Genomic DNA, 24,847 nt, shown 5'->3' with positions numbered 1-24,847 from the left:
TTCCAAAGCCATCTGGGTGTCACTGGGAGAGAGGTCTGGAGCGACTTCTCACCACAACCTCACGGCGGCCATCTTGCCTGAGTTCGGCCAAGTCCTGAGTCCCAAGATGTCTACCACTACTTTCTAGTAGAAGTGTTGGCAGCCAATCAGATCTCACTATGAGAACTGTCAGATCTTCAGACCCTCTGCGTCTCTATATATACATATATATTTGTTTTACTTAAAAACTACTGAACAGATTTAAACCAAATTACGAGAGCATGCTTTCTGTCAAATTTGGTGTAATTCCATTCAGCAGTTTGGGCTATAGTCACGTTCAAAATTCCTATGGGAAATTACATGAGGAAAAGTTGTTTTGGGTCCTCCTACCTAATGGCAAATGCCAGTAGGTGATTTAAAAATATATGTAAATAAACAAACAAAGGATCCCTATACTCTCAGTCCTTCTTGCAATGGTTGTCTCTTCAGATTTCAAGCCGTGCAGTGTCTCTGGCCATTTTTTGTTCCTCAAGTGAATATGGAGAGGGGATAGATCTATAGATAGATCTATTATTCACCATAAAAACAAAGGGTACAGGAACGTTATAGTTAGGCTCAGATTCCACTTATACAAAATCTGATCTAACTATAACTTACGGGCCCGCAATGCACTGTTTATTACCTCACATATTACATCACTCATGACATGGTCAGTGACCTCACTGAGGACATCACTAATGACATTATCCACAGAACTACTCACACACCCTCTCACACTCCTATATAACCTCTCATGCACCCACTCACACACCCACACAATCACTCACAGACCCATACAAGTACTCACACAACCACTTACTCATCAATAAAGCCACTCACACACCCACTTATAGTGAAGATTTGTCAAACTACGCCAAAGATATAGACAAGTTACAAAACCCTTTTCCTATGGAAACATGGTCCAATTGTCCAAACTATAACTACCTACTGGCGTCCGCCAGTAGGTAACATGGCATACATCTATATAAACATATTGTCAGCATACAAATATTTATTTGGCTATAATCACAACCGTACAAGAACATAAAATCATATGTTTCTAAAATGGTAAAAACTAGTAGGCTTAACATTTTTTAAAGAAATACGAATGTGTCAGAAGTAACAATACATTATATAATCTCATGCATCACATCAAGGTTAATCAGGTCTAAATTGTCTTGATCTCAAAGCAGCATGTGGAAAGCATGAAACAGCAAAAAGATAATGCTTGATCATCAGGAGCTGCAGATACATAAGTGTCAGGTATCCTTGTGAGAAGTTCAGAACTTTCAGTAACGGGAAAAGGAACTGCTTCCTAGGCAAGCTCAAATATTTGCACAACAAAACGTAGGGTAGCCTGTGGAGACATATTGTTGCATCCACAGGGCCCTAAGTGCCTAAAGAGACCGACCACTAGATGTGGCCAAAAGATGATGCAGCACGTTAACCTTGAATCGTACCAACAGAAATCTATCCCTTTCATTAGATTGGAGAGAAAGGAAAGCTCCATGCCCTGAGCAGTTTTTAAAAATAAATGCCCCTATACAAAGCGTTTCAATAGCTCTTGGTGTTCATGTTGTAATAAGGGACTTTTGAGAAACAAGTCTCTCCGTCGTTTGAGTTCCAGGGGGTACGGGGAGAAATAATTGCAGTATATGTACATCCAACCCATGCTGGTAAAAGCTGCCTTCATATAAGCAATCCAAGGGATTTGATGCATGTTGTCAAGGGTCAGACAATCAGACAAAATCAGTCTATTTATTTGGCATCCCTCCCCAGTCTATGTCTTGATCCAGCACAGCAAGGGTCTGAGAGCAACAAGGTCAGCAATGTATCTAAAACAAAGTTTCTGACGAACAAAAAAACCTGGGGTACTTTGTGGACCCGCAGAATACACCTTAAAATGTATTTTCTGTGAGTTCAATGTTATCGACCGTCATGTAACCCCATACATCACTGTCATATAGCTCCTTGGAGATGCACTTGGACTTAAAATACTTAACTAGAGATTCCAGTCACCATGAGCCCAACCTCTGTGCAACGCTAGCTACAGTCCCCGTGGTCTTGACCAAATCACAAGTCCTACCCTCAACTAGGGGTGTAAAACTCATATTAGCATCAAAGAGCACCAGCAGGTAAGAGAAAGCTGGGACCTTACCCAGGGTATGACTCCCCACCTTGAAGGTTTTGAAACTGGTGGAAATTCAGCGATGTTAAGAACTCTCTCCGCAAGTTGGGCTTTAAATATGATATGCTCTACCCTGCCTGTCTATGAGTTGAGGTCAATGGGAAGCCTCGCTCCTTTGACAACCCAGCAGAGGCAAACGACTTTTGCAAACACTTTGCTTTCAAGTCCTCCTCTTCTAGACAGAACACGCTACAAAGTACTGGATCTCCGGCTCCTGCTCCTTAGTCCCCTTAGAGCTGATATGGCCTGCAGTATTTGGATTCTCCCACAAAATAGGGACTACTTCTGCATAACACCTGTGGACTGCCTCAGACAGTATGCTTTGCTCATCATTGCCTTCTCATTACTTTTTCCATACAAATGCTGTTTATATGTAGTTGATTCTTCCTTTCTGTTTCAGCTATTCCTCTAGTAACGGGCCACACCAAGCAAACACGTCAACTCTCCCCCATGGAGAACACTGCAGTAGCCTCATTGGGATTGTTTAGTTCTTTGTTTCTCCTTTTCGGGGCTTTATTGGATGTGTTCCTATATAGTGGGGGGGGGATAGGTGTGGGCCTTTACTGCTTTCTCTTCAGTTTTGTATTTGTTTGTTACCCTTTGCACAACAGGTACACTATATTCCAGCTTATAACATGGCGCTGTCCTTTTCACACCTGTTTACTCTATGCCATCTCAGAAAGGGCCTGGAGAGGTGATAGACATTACTTCCCTTACATGAAAGATATGTGGCATCAATAATCCACGTAAAGGCAAACAAGTCCTCTCATATCTGTCGCGACATAGCCTTCCTTCAGGAAACACGTCTCCTACCCAATGGCGCCCAATCATAGGCGACTACTTGGCCCCCCCCCGCTATTTCTCCTGTCACGGCTCCTATTCCTGTGGATTCACCCCCTCATGCATAATAGCAGCCCCTATTCCCTCCATAAATGTCACTCGGACCCAAATGGATGCTATTTAATCTACAAGTCAGCCTCACTGACAAACGAGTTCTATTAGTCAACATATATGCCCAGAACACTGAGTATCCAACATTCTTTCAGGAGTTTTATGCCCATATGGGACATGCAGATGCCAACTTTGCTCTTCTGGGTGGGGATTTCAACATGGTACATACTCTAGCATTGACTCTAGTACCCAGCTGAGTGGTTATCCCCAATCATGGGAAGCACTCCACCTTATATTGCAGACGCCTATCCTCTACAGGATATCTGATGTGCTCAACAGCCATCCACACCTGGTTATACCTTTTACTCTGCCCCATATGATATTTTGACATGGCTAAATTATTGGTTCTTGTCTGCTAATGTTTCACTCTGGACTACAAAGGTAAAACTTCTACCGCAAACTCTATCAGATCATAGCCCTGTTCTCTTAACCCTACAGGTCCCCTATGGATGTAGGTCAGAGCGCACCTTGAGTATCCATCACTAGGCTCTACATGAGCCTGTCTTCTGTAGCGAACTCCTTCATTCCATCGTCCACTACTTCGCAATGAACTCGGGCATGGTCTCTACACAGGCAACCCTCTGGAAGGCCTTTAAAGCATATATCCGTGGGGTGTGCATATCCAAGCATCTGAGTATCCTATGAGATATCCACTCCCAACTGCAATGCTTTTAAACCTCCAAGGTATAGACTTAAGTGCCTCCTAAGGCGGCGGCCTCCAACTCCATTGACGTTTAGTATTGTTGACTGAATTTCGCGATCTGGCTGATAGGGAAATCGCATATCTAGGGAAACACACTAGGGCTCCGTGCTATGGTGAGGGGGCGCACCCGACCGCACTCTTGTGCGGATAATCCACCCTAATCGCCTAGGTAGTTATGTCGATGAATTGCGCACCGTCTCTGAGTCCTCTGTTTTTGTTGGCTAAGATGTTCTGGCAGAGTGCCAATGCTATTATGAACTCCTTTATACATCCTGCATGCCTGACAATGCACCAGAGATCCCATCATACTTGGTGGAGATCGCCATAGGTCTGGCCCATGACAATTCTTTAGCAAGATGATTTTATGCGAGGAGGTCACCCAGGTGATCGACTCTTTAGACAGGTCCAATGGCCCTGGCCTTGATGGCCTCATGAGAGCTTTCTATAAAGCTTTCAAACAACAAGTCACCCACATCTCTTTGCAGTGGTCAACAGGATCTCCTGCCAAACACCTGCTGTAGTTACCCTATTGGATCCCGAAAAGACGTTTGACCCCTTGGAGTGGCCCTTCTTGAAAGAAGCTCTGATCAAACTGGGAATCCCCACCGTGCTCATCTCCTTGGTCATGCTCTTATATCCTAATCCTGTGGAACGCATGGGAGTCAATGGCTCCCTCATGGATTTGTTCCCTACATTAAGGGGGTCTAGGAAAGGCTGCCCTTTATCTCCTCTCCTCTACATTCCCTTAATGGACCCTTTGGTCTGCCACCTTCTGGAGCGCCACATACATGAGGCTTCCGCGCTTCATTTTTTTAAATGTTTTCGGCCGGAGTCATGCTGGGTGTGAAAATCCAGCCCCCCCAAAAAATGCTCTTTTGGCCCTGTGGGACCCTCTGATCAGGCCTATGCGGTCAGGGTGCTTTTACCCTGCCACCTTTTCTTCTTTTTTAATCGTTTTTCTTTCTCCTCATACCAAGTGACAAGATGGCTGTCAACACTTCCTGGTTACAAGTGTTGGCAGCCAATCAGAGGCAAGCTCCACTGTGGCACTTACTGGATGTACCGAGTGGGCTAGTTGGACCCCACACTGAAAAAAACATAGGTTTCAGGGACATTATAGTTAGTTGGAGATTTCACTCGTACAAAACCATAGAAATAGTCAGTAGATCTAACTTTAACTCGTGCCCATGCAATGCACTGCCGATGACGTCACATATTACATCACTCATGACATGCTCAGTGACATCACTGATGACATCTCAAATTTTCCATTGGGCATACAAGTCACACAGTCCTTAAAATAACAAACGGAGATGTCGGTTCACCATCTGCCATCAACTACTGTCTCCCGATTGGATAGAAAATAGTCAATTGTGACATTAAATTGCTTACATTCTCATGGTTCTGCCTATGTCGAACATTTGCTTTTGCCACACTGATGAAGGCTGATTGCTGAAACGCGCATGTGGCCAATAAAGTTATGTTGAAAGCCCCGGGAGTGTTCCAGTTGCTTTTTTGGTTGTTGAATGAAATGGGTCACACCCCCGCTAATTGGAGGCACCAGTTGTGAGTTCGGACGAACTGGTGGGAAACGTGTATGGATATATATATATATATATATATATATATATATATATATATATATATATATATATATATATATATATATATATATATATATATATATATATATATATATATATGGGGGACTCGAGGGGGCACTGAACTGCACTTTGGCCTCACCTCCCAATGAACTCTGAAGGCTGCGCTCATCACGGAATCCGGCTCCAAAGCGTATATCCCACAGCACTTTCACGTCCCCACGAGGCATTTCACTAGCTTTGTGGGAGATGTAGTTCCACCACACGGGACCGCACCTGAGAGCTGATCCACACCTGGTGGGAGGAGCTAGGTGACTATCTACAACAGCGTGATTGGACGATGCCTCGCAGCACAAGGAGCAGTTGGAGGGGGGCGCTGAGGAAGGCAGCAATTGCCGAAATGCATCCGCCCGAGTCTGTTCTGTATTAAAGTGCTCCTGAAAGTCTCTCTTCTGGGATACGTCTCTTTTCTTGTGGAAGGGGAATGTTGCATATATATATATATATATATATATATATATATATATAAACAAATTAAAGTTATTATAATTTAAATACATTTAACAACAACAAACAATTAGTAATTTTTAATTCAGACTAAATAAAAATAAAAAATATACATTTTACTTTCTGGTTGATTTTTTAAAGAAATATTTAAATAAATAATGTTGTATTAGCTTATTATATTTACAGGAAATATTTTAACATACTTTCAAGATAGTATTGCTGTAGAATTTATTTTCAATTTCTTTTAGGTTTAAAAAAAAATATAAAATACATAAAAATATTTTCATTAACTTATTTTAAAGATTAAAAATCCCCAATACTACACCATAGGGAGAACTCTGCCCTGGTGAAATAAGTCTGAAACGTTACCAGTGGCAACTAGTCACTTATAAATTTGCCTTCACCCTCTAGTTTCAGGAATCGACGATGTGCACATTTCCACTGTGTTGTAACTTTACATGTGAAAACGGTGAATAGCCAAAAGCAGTAAAGTTACTACAAAGTCTAAGAGTAAATGTGCACGTTTGCAGGTATTTCTACTTTTGTGAATAGGGATGATAGTCTTTTTTGACCTGTAATTATTGACCTTTTCCTTGTGCCACATTTTTCTCAACTATCCCTATCCAGAGTAGAAACTAGCCATGCATTCTTACGTTTCACAAACGGCTCCTTTAGATGACACTCAAAATAATATTGTAAGGACAAAAGTAGCTGACAGGAGAGCTTTCCATTCACAGATTTGCTGTAATCAGGATCAGGGTATTTCACAATAAGTCCCTCAAAGCAGGATTCTGGTTACATTTCTGGATTAACCAGAGTGGTTAAATGATCTTCATTTCGATGAGGTTATGTACATTTGTTTTACAGGGATATCTTGAATACCAGGCATGATCCATTCTTTCTGGTTCTAGGTTTTAGACCCCAAGATATGAAGTATTTTTACAACAAACTAGCAGTGTAACTGTTCCTTCTTCACTCCAAGAAAGAATTTGCCATGACATGTTTCGGTGAGAGGTTAGTGTCTGCCATTTTCTCCCACAGTCTCTGACCGAACAGAGTTGAAATGTTCAAACAAAGGTTACAATACTGTTTTCTCTAATGACTCATCCATGAAGTACCATATCAATATGTATACTTAATGGATGCTTTAGAAGAAAATATGTAATTCCAGGCACTTGCAACACAACACAGCGATGTAATGCATTACAAAACATCTCTGCACCATACTACAACATAACACCACAAACACACATAGCTGCACTACAGCACAGCATGACACTGACAAACTACACAAGACTATAGTACACTGCACAAAAATATTATATAACACTGTAACACCACACTAACTCACTTATTCTGTACACTATAGCAAAGCATTGGACTACAAGCCAAGACAACCTAACCTTATACAACTCTACTTCACACCACATAGACCTTTGCAGTACCCTAGGGCCCAAAAACATCACACTACAACCCTACACTGTCAGGAAACGAGCTTTTTGCATGTTCCCGCCCCAGTTCTTGCCCCTATTTGAGTACTAGTTGCTGTTTTTTTTTACTCAGTGCACTTAGGCCTATTACCCTGACCCCAGTGCCAGTGTACTGACCCATTATAAAAGATTTCTTGAATTGGCTGACCCCAATTTGCAAGCACTAACTTACTTGTGAGTCCCTAGTATATGGTGCAGAGTGTGACAAAAGACAAGAAGGCTACTAGCCTCCCCTGCAGACTAGAAGGGTAGTGTTCACAATGCTAGTTTGACTATGGCATTGCCATTAAGGGCAAAGCCACCCGTTCCCTTAATGATATATGTAATTCACCCCTAAGGAAGCCATATAGACCCCTATGGCAGGGAGCTGTATATTGTTAAGCAAGACATATAAGTTTATATAAGCTTAGCAGCAAAACCCTTAAAGTTGTTGTTTTGATGAGGAAAGTTAGTCCGGCTAACTTCTGACTGGGGCTACCTTACATCAAATTCAACTTGATGCCCAAATCGAAATTAATGTCACTGTTAAAGTTAGGCAGCTTTTAAAAAGTTGACACTCTGTGCCCTAGCTAGTCCAGTGGCTTTGTGCAGGCCCGGGCCAACAGACAGCTTTCTGCCCACCTGGGGAGACATATGAACAACTCCAAGACTTAAGCACAAAGGCAGTTGCCGCAAAGAGTGAGGTGTCACCTCCTCTCCCAGAAAGGCCAACTGAGGTGTTAGCCCAAAAGGCAGGCTCAAAGGAAATGCCCCCTTTAAAGGGTGACAACACACCCGAGCAGGATGACTTTTGTTCCTGCAGACAAGTTGGAGGCAGGGACGGAGAGGAAAACACTGTCCTCAAACCTGTTTTCCTGTGGGCTTGACAGTAGCAAGAATATTGCACACTGGGATTGCGAAATGCCACACATAACTTGAACTTTGTCGCAAAAAAGGAGTGGGCCTACTAGCCCATTGAATAGTGACCACGTTGTCCCCCCAGGCACTTTCCCAGGATAAAATAGGCACCCCTGGCATGCTAAACCTCAGTACACATTGAATTTGGGAAAATAACCCAACAAAGACTGTCCTCCTGCCCTTGGAATAGCACAAAGAGAGGAATCGCTGTTGGAAGGACTGCACCTGCTGCACTTTGGACTAGTACAATTTGGACTGTGCCTTCGGCTCCCGGCTTGGGAAAACATTGATCACAGAGCCAGATTGAAGCAGTGACTCCAAGGGTTAGTTGGTTGGCCCCCTGGAACAGCACCATGGATACCAAAGTTGAGAAAGCCAAAACCGGCACAGCAGTATCCTCTTCAGAGGAATCACCACTGACTGCTGTGGGTGCTCCTAGAGACATCTCCGATGTAGCCAAAAGTTGCACTCGAGTCTGCTGGAGCCAGGACTGCTATCAAAGGATTTCTTGCCGTAGAGGGACACTAGCCTCTACCAAGGATATTCGCAGTGATTGCTGTGTCGGGAGAACAGTAGCCCAGTCGCTGCTGGCCTTCGACTGTCACAAAGAGGATGCCATGGTACCTCACATGCAGTGGCCAAAGTTGCCCCACCTCACCCATGCACCAAGGAATCACCCACAGCTCACCCTTGTCGACTGCACAGCTCCAGGATGATATTTGAACATCTTTCCTGCCTGCATCCCCAGCATAGGAACCACTTCATTGTTCTCTATGGTGGTTGTTTTCTAAAGGCTAGAACTGAACTGAAAAAGGGTCTGGTGGCCAGGTCACTGCCCTAAGTGACCTTAAGTCAGGCTGAAGTTGGCAAACTAACTGTTTTAAACATTACAAAAAATTACAAACTTTTGTTGACCAGTGCTGTTTTGTGGTTGTATTGAAAGTTTTTTTTTTATTGTTTTCAAAATACATATCTCTGGATCCTCCAATGAAATTTGATGAACATGGATTCTAAAAATGTATAAAAATATGTTCTATTTTCATAAAGTATTGTTGTATCTCTTGTGTGACTTTCTTATTCCATTGTTTGGTGCTCTTACATGATTTACCCTAAGTTCCTTTGTCAAGCTTTGCTGCTCGAAGCCCCAGATACCCAGGATTAAACAAAGGTGATACAAACAAGCTTCACTGGACCCAAGACAGTTTTTGTGACTGTATTCCATGATAAGGCTTCTACTGCCATATCATATAATACTCTGAAATTCTCACATGCATAATATATCATACCATGAGACAACCACATTGCCACTTATTCCCTAGAATGCCCGGTAAAGCAATGGAGAATCACAGTTACCTTTTTTCGATGTTCCAGGATTTTACAACATAGCAAGATGTTCTCATTTGAATTTGCAGAAGCAGATGTATGCAAAAAAGCCATAAAGATGTTTATGTCCATGCGCCGGACAGTTTCCATCAGTCGAACTGTAATGACAACCCAGAGAAACAGACACATGTACAAATAATGCCCAAACAGAGGTTACTTGACATTTTTTAGAAGTTTAGAAAAAAGTGTCACAAGATATTTTTAACTTGCAGTAAAATGTGCATGAAATACTAAAGAAAGGACACTTGTCCAATATGCATTGGTGCTTGTGCAAATTATGTTTCATGTTATTTTTTTACAGATTGATTATATCTGGAATTCAGCAGTAGGTCTTGCCACATTGAGATTGACACTTTGTGTTCATTTTAGACTTTTACTCCAACTGTTAGGATCATAATTGGTTTTTGTACCTCATTCCACAAAACTTACAGTCGCTTCATTTTAGCTTGCTAATCAGGATGACAGCTGTTGTGATCTTCCGTCCCGCCCCGTTCCGCCGTGGCTTTTGCCGTTTGTTGCGGAGGGCTAAAGGACCAGACATACCTGACTAGCACTTGCAGGTTGGGAACAGCTGATGTGTGCGCGAGACGCCTGACTCACTGCTATTTAAGCAGCATGCCGGCGCGGACGCGAGAACACCAGCGGTAGGTCTTGTCACCTATCATTTTGCCCTGCTGCTATTTTTAAAAACCGCATTGAGATTGACACTTTGGGCTCCATTAGGATGACGGGCGGACTTTGCCCGCCCGTCATCCCATCGTAAATCGGGACCGCCCGCCATAAGGGCTTGGGTCCCGGGGGTGCCATTAGGATGTGCCCGCCACAGTGGCGGGCACATCCTGTATTTTCAGCATTGTGGCGAGCGGTGCTCTCTGCACCGCCCGCCACAATGCTGAAAATGCACTTTAACATTGTCATGTGCAAAGCGGCAGGCACCGCGTGGTGCCTGCCGTTTTGCAAATGACAATGAAGGGGGGTACCACAGGTACCCCCCCACATGCACCCCCCACCTGTACTTCACTCAGGGGGCCCGCAGGGGGCCCCTAGAGCGAAGACCGCATGCCTTTCCGTGACGGCATCGCCGCCGCGGAAAGGCACTGCACACCATCCATCATAATATGTCTGGCGGTGTCTATTAGACACCGCCACCATATTATTCCTTTACCGCCCCGGCCGCAAGGCAACCGGGGCGGAAAAGGGCGTTGTGTTTCTCGCCGCCATTGTAATGTGGCGGGGAGGAAAAGGGTGGTGGGCGGGCATTTATGTTGGGCGGATCGCCACCGCCACCATGGCGGTGGCGATCCGCCCGACATCCTAATGGAGCCCTTTGTGTTCATTTTAGACTTTTACTCCACCTGCTGGGATCGTAATTGGTTTTTGTACCTCATTCCACATGCTTACCGGCACTTTGTTTTAGCTTGCTAATCAGGGTGGCAGCTGTTGTGATCTTCCCTACCCGCCCGTTCTGCCGTGGCTTGTGCCGTTTGTTGCGGAGGGCTAAGGGACCGGACATACCTGACTAGTACTTCTGGGTTGGAAACAACTGATGTGTGGGCGAGACGCCAGACTCACTGCTATTTAAGCAGCATGACAGAGCGGATGCACAGAGGGCGTGCCGCTGGCACGCCAAAGGCAAGCCTGTCTGCGCCCATCCGCACCTCGATCGGGCCCAGGGCCACCCCCGTGTCCGTTCCCTACTGATCTTGGGCCCAAGTTTAAAATATACAAGAGATACTCTTGTAAGTCTTAACCCCCAGATGAAGGATTCCTGTCCGCAACTCGATCCTTTGAAAGAGCCTAAGGTGTGCCCTCTGTGTGACATGAAGTTCCTCTTCACCAAAACAAAATGCAGCTTTAACTCGCATCAAGCCCTTTACCCGCAAACAGTTTTACAAAAGTCCCTCCAGGGCCTACTCATGAATACACGCTCTTTAATTAAACACAACATTGAATTCGCCGAGCTGCTGGAACCTCACAATATAGATATGGCATTTGTCACGGAGACGTGGGCAGATGGAACATCTGATCCGGAGCTATCATTAGCCGTTCAGCAAGGATACTTATTAATCAGGAATGACAGACAGGATAAGCGGGGAGGAGAAATAGCGATTATTATCAAGGACACCTTGTTGATGAAAAGCTCTACTTGAGGAAGCGGTCCTGATTGTGAACTGCTTTCATTTAGAATCACCATCAGTGAAAACTATATATTTAATGGCATACTGCTGTATAGACCACCAGGGGCTAAGAACAAGTTTGTAGAGACAAAAGGTCATATCATCGAGTCTATTTTTTTTTTTTTTTTTAATATATTTTTATTGCAGGAATTAGAAGATCATTACAATTACGACCAGCATTGTATCATAAGCAGTATTAACAGAATAAAGCCCTCTGGCCCCCCCCGTACAGTCCATACACAGCCATCCGGCCCACAACCCTGGGGTCGGGCGGCGAAATGCAATGGGGGGTCAGTAGGATGCTGGAGCTGGTCCGGATAATGCACTGTCCGTCATCTGCTTTTCCAAACAAACCCAAAAACCCCCAAAAGAACCCCCCCCCCCCTAAAATGTCTACTAACTAAGAGAAACCCCCCCCTCTCCCCACCACCAGCGCTAGGGAGCTATCAGCATAGGATCTGCTATTGGACCCACGGGGAAAGCAATAGGACTGTCAGTACTAACGTTCATCGGGACTCGGGGCGTGTCTCTGTTGCACTTTCAGAGTCACTGGGGGCACAATAATCCCTGAGGGCCTGCACCAACATTTCCCACTCCAACGCGGCCTCCTGCGCCTTCTCATTACCCTGTCTCCAAGCCAGTTGATAACGCAGCGCGCTCTCTCCCGCCGCCCACTTCAAAAGCTCACTGTGCCATCTGCTGCCCGCCGGACCAGCTCGTGCCTTCCAGTTCCTGGTCACCTCTCGTTTAGCAAGTAGGAGCCCTAGGTCGATAAATTTACTAGAAATTTTATTCCTGGGGGTATGGGAGAACCAGTGAAGGAGCCCCACCGCTGCATCTAATGATAAGAGTCTCCCTGTCACCTCCTCCAGGGTCGTTGCTACCTCCTGCCAATAGGACGTCAGTCCTGGACAGGCCCATAACATGTGTAGGAGGTCCGCCTCCTGAGCCGGACATCTAGGGCATTCCGCCGAAGCCGTGGCAAAATATCGCCTAATTTTCACAGGGGTCAGGTACGCTCTATGGAGTACATAATAGTGGACCAGCTGGAAACGGGCGTTACGTGTGCCCTTCCAGGCTCGTCTCACCAACTGGGACCAGGTCGTCTCCGGGATCTCCCTACCAATGTCCTCCTCCCAGCGGTTCCTCAAAGTGGTGAGAGGAGCCAATCCCTCGCTGATCAACCTGCCGTAGAGGCAAGTGACCGCCTTCACCGTACCCGCCGACATCATTACGTACTGGCACACCTGAGATAAGTGGGGTTCCTCCTGCCCGTTCTTCCAGTGTGCCTGGATCGCCCGCACAATGGCCGAGTGCAGCAGAAAGTCTCCCCGGGGGATCCCGAAGCGGTCAATGAGATCCTGAAAGGACAAGAGCGCCCCGTCTTCATACAGATCACCAACGAGCTGTAAACCGGAATCCTCCCAGGCCGCCAGACGTGACCAATCCCCTCCGTGGGGAAGGGCCGTCAGCATCCCCAACGGTATTTCAGGTGCATATGGCGTTCTCAGTTGGCCTCGGGCGTGGGCCCGATTCCAACACAGGCGGACAGTTCGTTCCTCCATCGACAAGTCCCGCAGGATTAAACGTTGTCGCAGCGCTATAAAGGAGAGAACATGCCTGGCCATACCCGTCCCCCTTCTGTCTTCCGGGCCCCGGAATTCCCTGGCGATCTCCTGGGTGAAGGTCTGGAGCTGCGCCGCCAGATAGTACTTTTCAAAGTCCGGCACAGCGAGCCCCCCCTCGTCTTTCGGCCTCATCAAGGTGTTGAGGGCCACCCGTCGTCGGCCCGATCCCCAGAGGAAGCCGACCACCATAGAGCGCAGCTGACGAAACGTGGCCGGCGGGACCCAGATCGGTAGGGTCCGGAAGTAGTACAATAACCGGGGAAGCGCCACCATTTTGAGCAAGGCGATACGTCCCGCCACCGAAAGTGGCAGCGTGGCCCAAAAGTCCATGCAACCTCGGAGTGCTCGAATGCAGCGGGCAATGTTCCCATCCAGGAGGTCGGGTTGGTCGTGGTAAACAAATACCCCAAGGTACTTAAAGCAGTCGGGCTCCCATCTAATCTCCCTACTTAACGTAGGGGCGGGGGTACCCCTGCGTACCGGAAAAAGACAGGTCTTGGACCAATTCACTCGGAGGCCCGAAACCTCTCCGAACTCCGTGAGCGCCAACTCCGCTCCGCATAAAGCGTCTATCGGGTCCTCTAGGAAGAGCAGCAGGTCGTCTGCATATAGCGAGACGTAATGCGGGCCCGTAGACGACCACAAGCCCGTATAGTGGGCTCCCGATCGAAGGTGCAGTGCCAGCGGCTCGACCGCCAGCGCAAAAAGAAGAGGGGACAATGAGCACCCTTGCCGCGTGCCTCGTTCTACCTGATACCGCGATGAAATCAATGGGCCCGCTCGGACCCTGGCCGAAGCAGAGGCATAAAGAACCGCGGTCCATCTAACAAATCCCTCCCCGAGGCCGAATCTCCGTAACACCGTGCAGAGGTAGTCCCACTCCAGGCTATCAAAAGCCTTCTCTAGGTCCACCGACAAGACAACCGGGGACGGGGCATCCACAAATGGTTCCCCTAGCAATCGGAACAACCTACGAATATTCATAGTCGTGTTCCGCCGTGGGATGAAACCGGCCTGATCCTCATGCACCAGGGAACTCATGTGTCCCAGCAACCTCGATGCCAAGATGCTGCTCAGAATTTTGTAGTCCACTGTCAACATCGACAGGGGACGGTAGGATCCCGGGTCTGATGAGTCCCGGCCCGGCTTGAGGAGAGGAACCACCAACGCCTCACACATCGAGCTCGGGAGTCGCCCCAGCCTCTTCGCCTCCTTGTAGACCACCAATAAACGAGGGGCCAGGAGGTCAGCGTAAGCTGCATAGAACTCCACTGGTAAGCCATCCAGGCCCGGGGTCTTGTTTCTCGCCATCCGTTTAATGGCCCCGCGGATCTCCCCTAATTCAATGTCGGATCCCAGGGTTTTCGCCACTTCCTGCTCTACTGTGCGGAGCTCCAGTGGGCGAAGATAATTATCAAGTCGGTCAGGGTCACGTGCGGAGCGACTGCGGTATAAACATTCATAGTAATGCCGGAAGCAACTAAGAATCTCCGGTTGGGTGCATACCTCGGTTCCGTCTGTCCCACGCATGTTTGTCGTCGTTTGGGACTGGCGCGTAGGGTTGGCCAACCACGCCAACAACGCACTCGACTTGTCACCCTCCGCGATGGACCGGACCGTATAGGCCTTATAATCAAAACAGCGGAGCCGTTCGACCTCTGCCGCTACTTTTTCCCTCGCCTCCGCCGTTTGTGCTTGCAATTCCGGGTGTCCGGGGCGGCGAATTTCAAGCTCGCGGAGTTCCCGGTCCGCTGTGTCCAATTCAGCCAGGATGACGCGCCTCATGCCCACCTTCTTAGAGATACAGTACCCCCTCACCACTACCTTAAAAGCATCCCATTCTAATGCCCTAGTACTCGCGGAGCCGCCGTTGGATGCAAAATAATCCGATATTCTCTCCTCCAGATCCGCTTTGAAGACACTGTCCTCGAGGATCTCGGGTCGCAATTTCCAGGTGGGCACCGCCGGTGCCCCGGGAAACCAGCGAAGGTCCAGCAGGAGGGGGTTATGGTCCGAGATGGTCCTAGATAAGTACTCCGATCGGACCGCTGCCGAAACCAGTTCGGGCGATCCAAGAAAGCCATCTAGTCTGACATGCAACTCATGGAGTCTCGAGAAATATGAATAATCCCTAGACGCGGGGTGATGCGCCCTCCAAATGTCCGTCAAACCCCAGCGGGTTTGCCAATCCTGACGACCCTTAGCCGTGCGACGGACCGGGGAATCGGGAAGCGGGGGATGCGAGCGGTCTATGTCCACATCCACTACGGAGTTAAAGTCCCCCCCAAGCAGGAGGGGCCCGGAGAAGAAGTGGGCCAACGAGCCCGATAACCTGGAAAGGAAGGCAGTCTGGTCCACGTTAGGAGCGTATACACAGCAAACGTTCAGGTCCCTCCCCCCTAGAGTGCCCGAGATGGCCACGAAACGCCCCTCCGGATCTAACACTGTCCTCGTGACTTGGAAGGGGACCCCTGCCCTGATCCATATTAGCGCCCCCCTGGCATAAGCGGAGTACGACGTGGAAAAGACCTGCCCTCGCCATCTACGCTGAAGCGCCGCCCCTTCCGCCTTGTTCAGATGAGTTTCCTGCAGCAGCGCCATTTGCACTCCCCTACGCACTAAATAAGCGTGGACCTTGTGGCGCCTGGACATAGTGTGAAGCCCCCTTACGTTCCAAGTAACACATTTCAAGTTGGCAACATCAGCCATTGTCCCAGATTGTTCTTGCACAGTCCCCCCATCCGGGTCCCCACCAAGAACAGACATCAATCCTCCCAGCGCTGATGGCGGCCATTTTCCCCAACCAAAACCAACCGAACCAAAAACAAACCAAACCCCCACCCACCCACCCCAGGACAGGACCCAAACTGCACCACCTAGATCCCATCCAAACCTCGTCTTTCATCAACCCAAGAACCCCCACTAATCCTACGGTCGCCACCGTAGGAAGGCCTTATGGGCCAGGTGCGGGCTGGGCGGAGGCAGTGGGCCCTCGTCGCTCAGGCCACCAGGACTATGACAAGCCCCAAACAATACCAGAAACTTCTCGGGGCAAAAGCAGAGGCCCCCCAACCCTTTTCCCCTTTTTGTCAGCCTTAAAGGACGGCAACCGCCTCCCCCCTGCCGGGCCCCCACCCAAAATAAGTCAGCATACCCCGTTACCCTTGTCCATCCAAAAGGTCCTCCACCGATTTCGGTGTGATCACCGGTGTATGGGTACTATCGGCCACTGAGTCCTCCGAGTCCGACGGTGCTCCTTCTGCGCCCGGGTTTTCTTCCTCCTCGATGGCTTCATCCCGTGCCCCCGACAACTCCGACAGTACTTCCAGCACTCCCCTCCGCTCCGATGATGTCTCCGCCGTTGAGGGCCCTCCCGTGCGGCCGCGGCGATTTCTGACCCTCTTGGATCGCCGCCTTTGTTCCGGCTCATCTGCCTGTTGGTACGAGGAGCCAAAGCCATCTTTTCCTGTCCTGTAGAGCTCGAGCCAGACACAGACATCCTCCGGGGTGTCGAAGAACTGGGTTTTGTCATCGACAATGATGCGGAGCCTTGCAGGGTAGAGGAGTGAATACTGAATGCCCTCGCTCCTGAGCTCGCGCTTAACCGCTAGGAAGGAGAACCGCTTGCGTTGAGTCTCATAGGTGTAATCTGGGAAGATGTTCACCTGACTGTTCGCTACTTTGAACGGGCCATTGTGTCTGGCTGCATTGAGGATTAAGTCTCTGTCTCGAAAATGCAGCAACCGCGCTACTACCGGTCTCGGGGTGCGTCCCTGTTGTGGGGGCCGTGCTGGGACTCTGTGGGCACGCTCCAAAGTGTAGAAGGAGGATAGTCCTTCCGGGACCACCGTGTCCCGGAGCCAGGTCTCCAAGTATGTCACCATGTCGCCATCCTCGATCTTTTCCGGCAGACCCACCACTCGGATGTTGTTCCTCCTGTTGCGGCCTTCCGCATCCTCCGCCCTCTGTTCCAGGGTCGCAATGCGGGATAGGGCGTCCTTCATCGTCGCAGCCAAGGTTCGCTGCGCCGGCTCCAAAGTTTTTACCGCGCTCTCCACCTCCTTGACCCGGTCTGAAAGTTTGCCATGGTCCGCTCTGAGGAGGCCCAGGCTCGTCGCCACCTGAGCAATGTCCTGTTGGAGGGCCGATCTCGTGGTCTCTATCGCCTCTAGGACACGGTCGAACTGGTGTTGCATCGGCGCGCCACCAGAACTTTTTGGGTCCCCATGCTCCTCTTTGTCCTGGGCTTCAGAGTCCGAGGCGGTCTGGGTGGATCCTTTGGCTCCTCTAGGTTTCCCCATGCCTCCAGGGGCACTCTGCGAGGGTCCCGGAGTAGGCGCCTCCACGTGCAGGTGTCGACCACGACCTTCCCGGGTACTTGTCCTCAATTCGGGTGCGGGCGACCTCCTTCTCCAGGGCCTGAGGAGACTCCGCCGCTTCAGCTCACGCCAACGCCACGGCGTCCGGGGGTACCGATGAGGGGGCGGAGACAACCGCCGTCGGGTCGGGCAGGCCCGCTCACCCACTATGGCCCCGGGGTGAGGGCCACCAACTCCCTCGGATGATTTGTGGCGCCAGAGTGTCGCGCCTCCCATGGAAGTGCACTGGCCAGGAAGACGTAGCTAGTTGCGGAGTCGCGAGGCGGGCCACCGCTTGAATCACAGGGCGTCCGCTCCCGGTGCCCTCTACAGCGTGGGCATCCGCCCGGCCATCCAACCGAGTGCAAATCCGATGCAAAAGGTCTAATCCAGTAAATGTCCAGTGCCCGGGACAGCCGGGGATGGCGAAGCCGGGTGCCAGTCACTGCCCGCGCCACTTCTCCAAGTCAGTGGGTTCGACCCGGGGGACAAAGGGGTCCGGGCGCCATGTTGGGTCTCACTCCGCAACTCCGCAAACTTCGGTTTTTCTCCGGGGCAACCCTCGTTCGAGCTCCACTAGGGGTCCCGGCAGGTCATTGTCAGCACGCTCATCACAATGCGGGGTCTGGGGTGCCCCGCAGCCTCCGATTTTCAGGATAATCTCGGGCTTAGTCCCGGAGCCGAGCTCTCAGGCGACCATCGCCATCGGCGCCCAAGCCACGCCCCCCCATATCATCGAGTCTAGTGTTGACTTTCAGGAATTTTCTATCTCAGGTGACTTCAACTACCATTTAGAAAATATAAATGACCAATATACAATCCAGGAGGGGGTTGGATCGTCGGGGTCCGGTTCCGAGGCTGAATACAGGTTTCCAGTGGGCTGTGAGCGTTGAGGGCGATGTTCCAGGCACGCTCCAACCCCCCTCCCGAGACCCATGGTGCAAGTAGCGCCAATTTTTAAAGTGCTGAGACACTCCTGAATTTGGAGTATTTTTGGATCGAGCTTCCTGCTCTCCGTTTTTTTCAAGCACTTTTTCACTTTTATAATTTTCACTTTCACGCCCCCAGGTTAGGGTGGACGATTAGAGAGTCCATACCGCCGGGGTATAGTCCTGATGAATGCCTTGGTAAACTTAAACCACCCATATGGCAGAAACATGTTGACTGACTGATTTTATTGTATTTCTCTGAATTTAACCAGTCCTAAACCTTGGCAAATTAATTCAGACACATAATACCTGTTATATTTGTCTTAGGGATCACCTATTAAAATTTTTTTTACTGATACCCTCTTAGACACTTTTAATTTTATTTACCCTCACAACACGCCCTTCCTCACACAACCAGCTCCGCAGTCTTTCTGGCGTCGTAGCACACCAAAGAGGCACTCGGCCTCTTTGGTGGGGCCAGTGATGAAGCATGACACTGACTAGGTCGGTGTGTGAGGGCCTTCCTATTCACCCTAAGTGAGTGTGTGATCCTTATCTTTCTCGCTCCATTTTTTGTGGCAATTCTGAGACTGATTTGACCTCTCTTTCTTTGTTTACTTGCACTTAACCGGGGACTGAGAGAGTGCCCTTGATTCTCCCTACCTCTCCCATTGTTGGTTTGTATTTCCTGTATCCTACTTCTATGTAAATCTAACTGCTTGAACTACACCTTTCACGTGATGAAGCCTACGGAGGGAAATGTAAAGAGAATTAGCACTCCCAACAAAGCTTCCATAACTATGCAGACGTAATAAAAGTGCCTCTCATGATAAATTTTAGAGCTGTTACTCTCCATTTTTATAATGAGATTCCTCAAATGTTATGCTGTGTTAAAGCCCCCGGCATACAAGACAGCATATCCAGGAGCTCTCTAACCTATCCAAAAGGACACCAATGGCCTTTGCTAATCACAAAGAGCCTCTGGTCAGAAATTAGGGTTAGTTTGAGGGCACAAGTATCTCTAGATTGAATGTCAATTTCGATTACAGAGTCCCATATGTCTGCACAAACTGAAGAAAGCGGCTCCTCAGATGGTCCTACTTTCATGCCCCAAGTTGCTGCTGATTGAAATTATAACATTAAATACAATATGATAACATAGTATAAACTAACATAACATAACATAACTTATTAATCTACTAGAATTTAAAAGCCATGTTTGCTGGATACAAAAATGTCCTGAAACTCGGTAGCTACATGTTTCACTGCCAGTCCTGTAATGCTCCTGGTGAAAAAGGCCCTCCAACTTGGGTCTCCCTATTCCCCCGATTGTATAGTTGTTGCCTGCCTTTCTCTGTTTGCAAAATATGAATATTTGAGTCAGGATGGGTGATGGGGGACCATGCATGGTCAATTCAACTCATCTATGTTAGACTTCCGATACAGCTGAACAATTGTTCATGTTATGTGACTATACGTGTGAATTTATGATAAGGTTTTTTTTTACCCAGGAATAGTGCAGCTGTTTGTGACTTTTGTATCAAATATAAGAGATTAATATATATAGATTTAGAAGGCACTGCTATGGCAGGCTCTTCTAATTTGCCCATGTAGCAAATCACTGCATTTTGTGAGTGAGGCTTACAAGTTGTGTTCCTGCTCCTATGCTCCCCATTGGAATGTATTTTCTCCAGGTCACTGTTTTGGACAATAACTTCTGAAGCTATTTGCCACATTTATGAAAGTTCTAGAATGTCAGCATTTTTGGTAAGACATAATTTGAGGGCATCTGTACAGTACAAATTTGAAATGTATTACCCATTTCCTACTATTTCAATCCTGCTTGATGCCAAACAATATTAAATCATATGCCACACTATAACAGGAGCACACAATAACAGATTAAATGTGTCCCTACAGGGATCCAAAAAGTCCTTAAAATGACTCAAAAGAGTCAGTAGTGGCATGAGGTAGAGAGTTTTAACAGAGAAACAGAATAGTCAAAGATCAAATAGTGAGAAAGTTCACTTTCCCACGGGGCCTCTTGGAAAGTGGGGGCCCTGGGCAATTGCCTAATTTGCCTATGCCTTAAAACGTCTTTGACCATCTTGCCTGGTGACCAGTGGCCTCCAAGCCTACCACACACATGCCATAAGGCTCCAATAATTTGTCAGTGCTGTGTTTGGTTGTTGAATGACCATTCTGCCGAGGTGGTGCCAGGATTTGAAACACAGCCAGTACCTCCCACCTCAATGACTGTGGCCCAACACGCTCGGAAATGAAATACTAAATGATGAATGCCGGCGCCATACATTGTAACATTGAGTAACTGCTGCCTCCATATCCGCATGTACTTGAATATTGAGGGGTTGATTCACCTGCATTTCACATACTATATTATTACATAATAGCTTCAAGGACAGTGTGTTCTGTGCTGAAAATGTACTTTTTACAGAAATGCATCCCTTCATTTCATTAAAACTATAAACAATCAAAGGACTCACACAAAGGGGAAAACTCAGGGGCAGATTTACAAGAAAGTGACCCAGGGGCATATTTTCAAGGACCGGTGTTCAAATTATCGCCGTTTAATCGGCAGGAAACTGCAGATAAAACGGCGATAATGGGCTTGATAATACGCCCTTGTTAATTCCCATAGAAGCCCAGGTTCTGGTATCAACATGGGCGTCTATGGGAATTAACAAGGGCGTATTATAAAAAGCTCATTATCGCAGTTTTAACGTCAGTTTCCTGCCGATAAAATGGCGATAATTTTAACACCGGTCCTTGATAATATGCCCCTCAGTGCCTAATGCAAGCCACATTGAGTCACTTTCAAAGCACAGGGATGCAACATATTTACAACAATATGTCGCATCTCAGTGCTTCCCTCTGCCCTGGCGTACAAACTGCTGCTGTGAGCTGTGCGTCGTGGGTAGATTGTTTTTGTTTAGGAAGGGTTCCCTTCCTGCACAAAAACAATCTGAAATGCCGTTTTTCAACTTCTATGTGTGCTGCATTAGCACCCATAGAAGTTGAAAAACTGCATTGTTTCAATGATTGTTGATGTGCCGGAAGGTAACCCTTCCTGTACATAAACAATCATTAGAGGTGATTTTCTCTTTCTATGTGTGCTGCAAAATGCAGCACACATAGAAAGAGGAAAAGAAAACGAGGAGAAATTAATACATTTCTCCTTGTTGCGCCTCCCTACGCCTCTGCTGGGGAGGCATAGCATTCACACTCATTTCCAGATTTATGATTCCTTGTGAATCTGAAAATGTGTCTGGTTCCATGGGTGCTGCGTGGGAACACCCATAGCAACACCCATGGAAAGTCCCTTTCATGCAAAGTGCTGCGTGTAAAGGGGTCATATTTACAAAGAAAAGCAAAGTCACACAGGGTGGCTTATCCTGTCCTTGTAAATATGGAGCGTTATCATGCGCCACAGGTACAACACAAAAAATGATGAACCGGTGTGTCAAGGGGCTTGTAAATCTGCCCCTCAGAGTACATTTATGTTTAGTGACATGAGGTAATGAGGTGTTTTGCTTTCGACCACTTACCTCCCTGAGGGACTGGTCTGCAGCAGCAGATTACTGCCCTCAGGCGGGCTCGCATGCGGAACTACAAGAGAAACAGAAAGAATCATTTGGTCTTTCTCTCTAAAACCAGATTTTACCATTTCATCATATTGATTTACAATGTTACACCCTGTGCCGCTCAGCCATTTTCTCGTTGAAATGTAGTAGCTAACTACTAAAGGGAATCCGCTATATTCAAATGCCATGGTCGGGGAACAGTCGGAATACTGTGGTCTAAACCATGAGTTTTCCAACTCCGCTAGATCTACAGCACATACCTTAACCACACATATGCCCTAAGCACGCCTATGTGTGGTTAAGGCAATATGCATACTAACTGCTGCCTGCTACGGACAGAAGCAAGAATACCTTGCAGGAAGCGGTGAGTTTATTTGTGCTGGGTGTAGTTTTGGGCTGGGGGTTGTTTTGTTGTAGTTTAGTAGGCTGGTGGAGTTGGGGTAGTTTTATAGGCTGGGGGTGAGTCAGATTTTCTTTTGCCGGCTGGAGGGGGTAGGTCGGGTTGGTTTGTTGCCTGGTGGGTGGGTCAGGAGTAGTTTTGTGGGCTGGGGTTGATTTGGTGTTGTTTCACGTTCTATGAGCCTCCTCGGTGAGCTGCCCTATATCTCACTCCGGCCTTGAAGGGGAAATAAGTTGTTTCACCAAGTGTAACTCTTTCACTTCACATTGAAGGCCTGTAGTGGAGCGAGCTCTAAACATGATGTTTGTACAACTTTGGGAAAGAGATCACACCCCTACTTTTTTTCAGAAGATACTTAATTGATTGTCAACAAAAATGAGAACATCTCAAATGACAACTCTTTTCATGAAAGTGAAAACTTTAAAGTAGGCACTATAATTTGCTCACTACTTATCCTCCCAAACTTTTAAACTAACATTGTAAGTTGGGAAGAAACCGCAGGGCAGATCTAAAAGAAACTAACGCAGCGCGATAAAGCAAGTCATTTTGCTGTGCTGCACTGCGTTAGTTTCAAAGCACAGGGATGCAACATATTTACAACAGTATGTTGCATCTCTCTGCTTCCCCTTGCGCTGGCACACAAACAGCTGCCATACGCCGGCGCAGGCATCCTTGCACAGTAGTGCAAGGATGCCTGCGTCATGGGGAGATTGTTCTTGTGCAGGAAGGGGCACCTTCTGACATTCTGACACATTTCCAGATTTACGATTTCTTGTAAATCTGCAAATGCATCAGTGGACATGGGTGTTGCGTGGGAACACCCATATCAACACCCATGTCCCGCCCCTAACACACAAAGTGTTGCATGAACTGGGGCGATACTTACGAGCACAGGTTACGTCAGCAGAATGACTTTACCTGTGCTTGTAAATATCACTCAGCAGGCTACGCCACAAGTGCCTCATGCAACTAGATGCACCGCGGCACATGGGGATTGTAAATCTGCTCCCATATATTTAGGTCCGATCGTTTCTCAGTCATCAAACAAAAACATAGTTCAAAGGTTACTACAAAAACTCTTCTCGCTCCCTGTGTTTTTAGTAGGTGACGCTGTATTGTTTCCTCTCCTGTTTTAAAACATTGCATGTCTTATGTTTTACCTTTGTTCACCTGCAGCTTTTTTTAGAATCGGGACTTAACGTGTGAATTTTCACTAAAATAGCAGTACTCATCTCTATTTCAGAAACTCAAACCCTGATAATGACAATCAAGCATAATACCTCATTTACACTTACAGGCATGAAATCAAAACTCACATTGTTGGACATCCTGAATTGAGTAAAATTCAAATTTCAACTGTGGTTGATGGTGCTCACTAGGAATCAAGAAAGAAAAGTAATGAGTTGAGTCAAGAACTTCAGTTGTCACAATAATTTCAGAGCAAAGGATTCCATGAGCTGTGAAAGTCAGAGATCAGTGGCATAGCCTCCCATAGTAGGAAACAGTATACAATATATGCTTTATAAACACTGGAGATTCAAGACGGGTCTGTGAACTACGACCTTATTTTTTAACATGAATAATTTTTGATGTCTAAAATGGATTATAAGAGAAAGAACATTATCTCTATATCCAGGGTTCAGTTCAGGGGAGGCGAGAGGAGAAAAGAAAACTTGACTCTCACCTATGCTGTTGTTATACTAAATCCCCAAATACCAAAATATTTCAATATCATTTCGCCAAATAGAATGAGAAAACACCTTCATTGCAATGTGCTGTACAAAAGAATTCTTCACTTCTCATCCCTAAAACCCAGACCTTAAGTTACTGTTTTCATAAAAGGATTGGCCTATATCAGAAACTGTGGGGATTCACATTTTCATCAAGTAACACTCCCTTTCTATAAGTGACTACTAAAAAATTGTCTAGACTTCGGATGAAACATGGTGGCCCTATGGAACCTTGTAAATGATTTTTAACTATCCAAAGTGCTTTTGTTACATGGAATCAGCTTC

The 24,847-nt window shown here is 47.3% G+C and overlaps 1 protein-coding gene across 1 annotated transcript in view; it reads right to left on the bottom strand.

Annotated features, from left to right (window-relative positions):
* Positions 1-24,160, bottom strand: part of LOC147715150 (maestro heat-like repeat-containing protein family member 1) — an 89,951-nt gene extending 65,791 nt beyond the window's left edge. The window contains exons 1-3 of the mRNA XM_086920413.1: positions 24,149-24,160; positions 22,397-22,457; positions 9,709-9,836 (exon numbers count right to left, since the gene is read on the bottom strand). Coding sequence (XP_086776539.1) covers positions 9,709-9,836; positions 22,397-22,457; positions 24,149-24,160 — 201 coding nt within the window. The remainder of the gene's footprint in view (positions 1-9,708; positions 9,837-22,396; positions 22,458-24,148) is intronic.
* Between the last annotated feature and the right edge of the window lie 687 nt (positions 24,161-24,847).

This window comes from Lissotriton vulgaris, chromosome 5, assembly GCF_964263255.1.
Source record: "Lissotriton vulgaris chromosome 5, aLisVul1.2, whole genome shotgun sequence".
NCBI classification, from domain to species: Eukaryota; Metazoa; Chordata; class Amphibia; order Caudata; family Salamandridae; genus Lissotriton; species Lissotriton vulgaris.
This window is presented reverse-complemented; position numbering and strand designations above follow the sequence as displayed.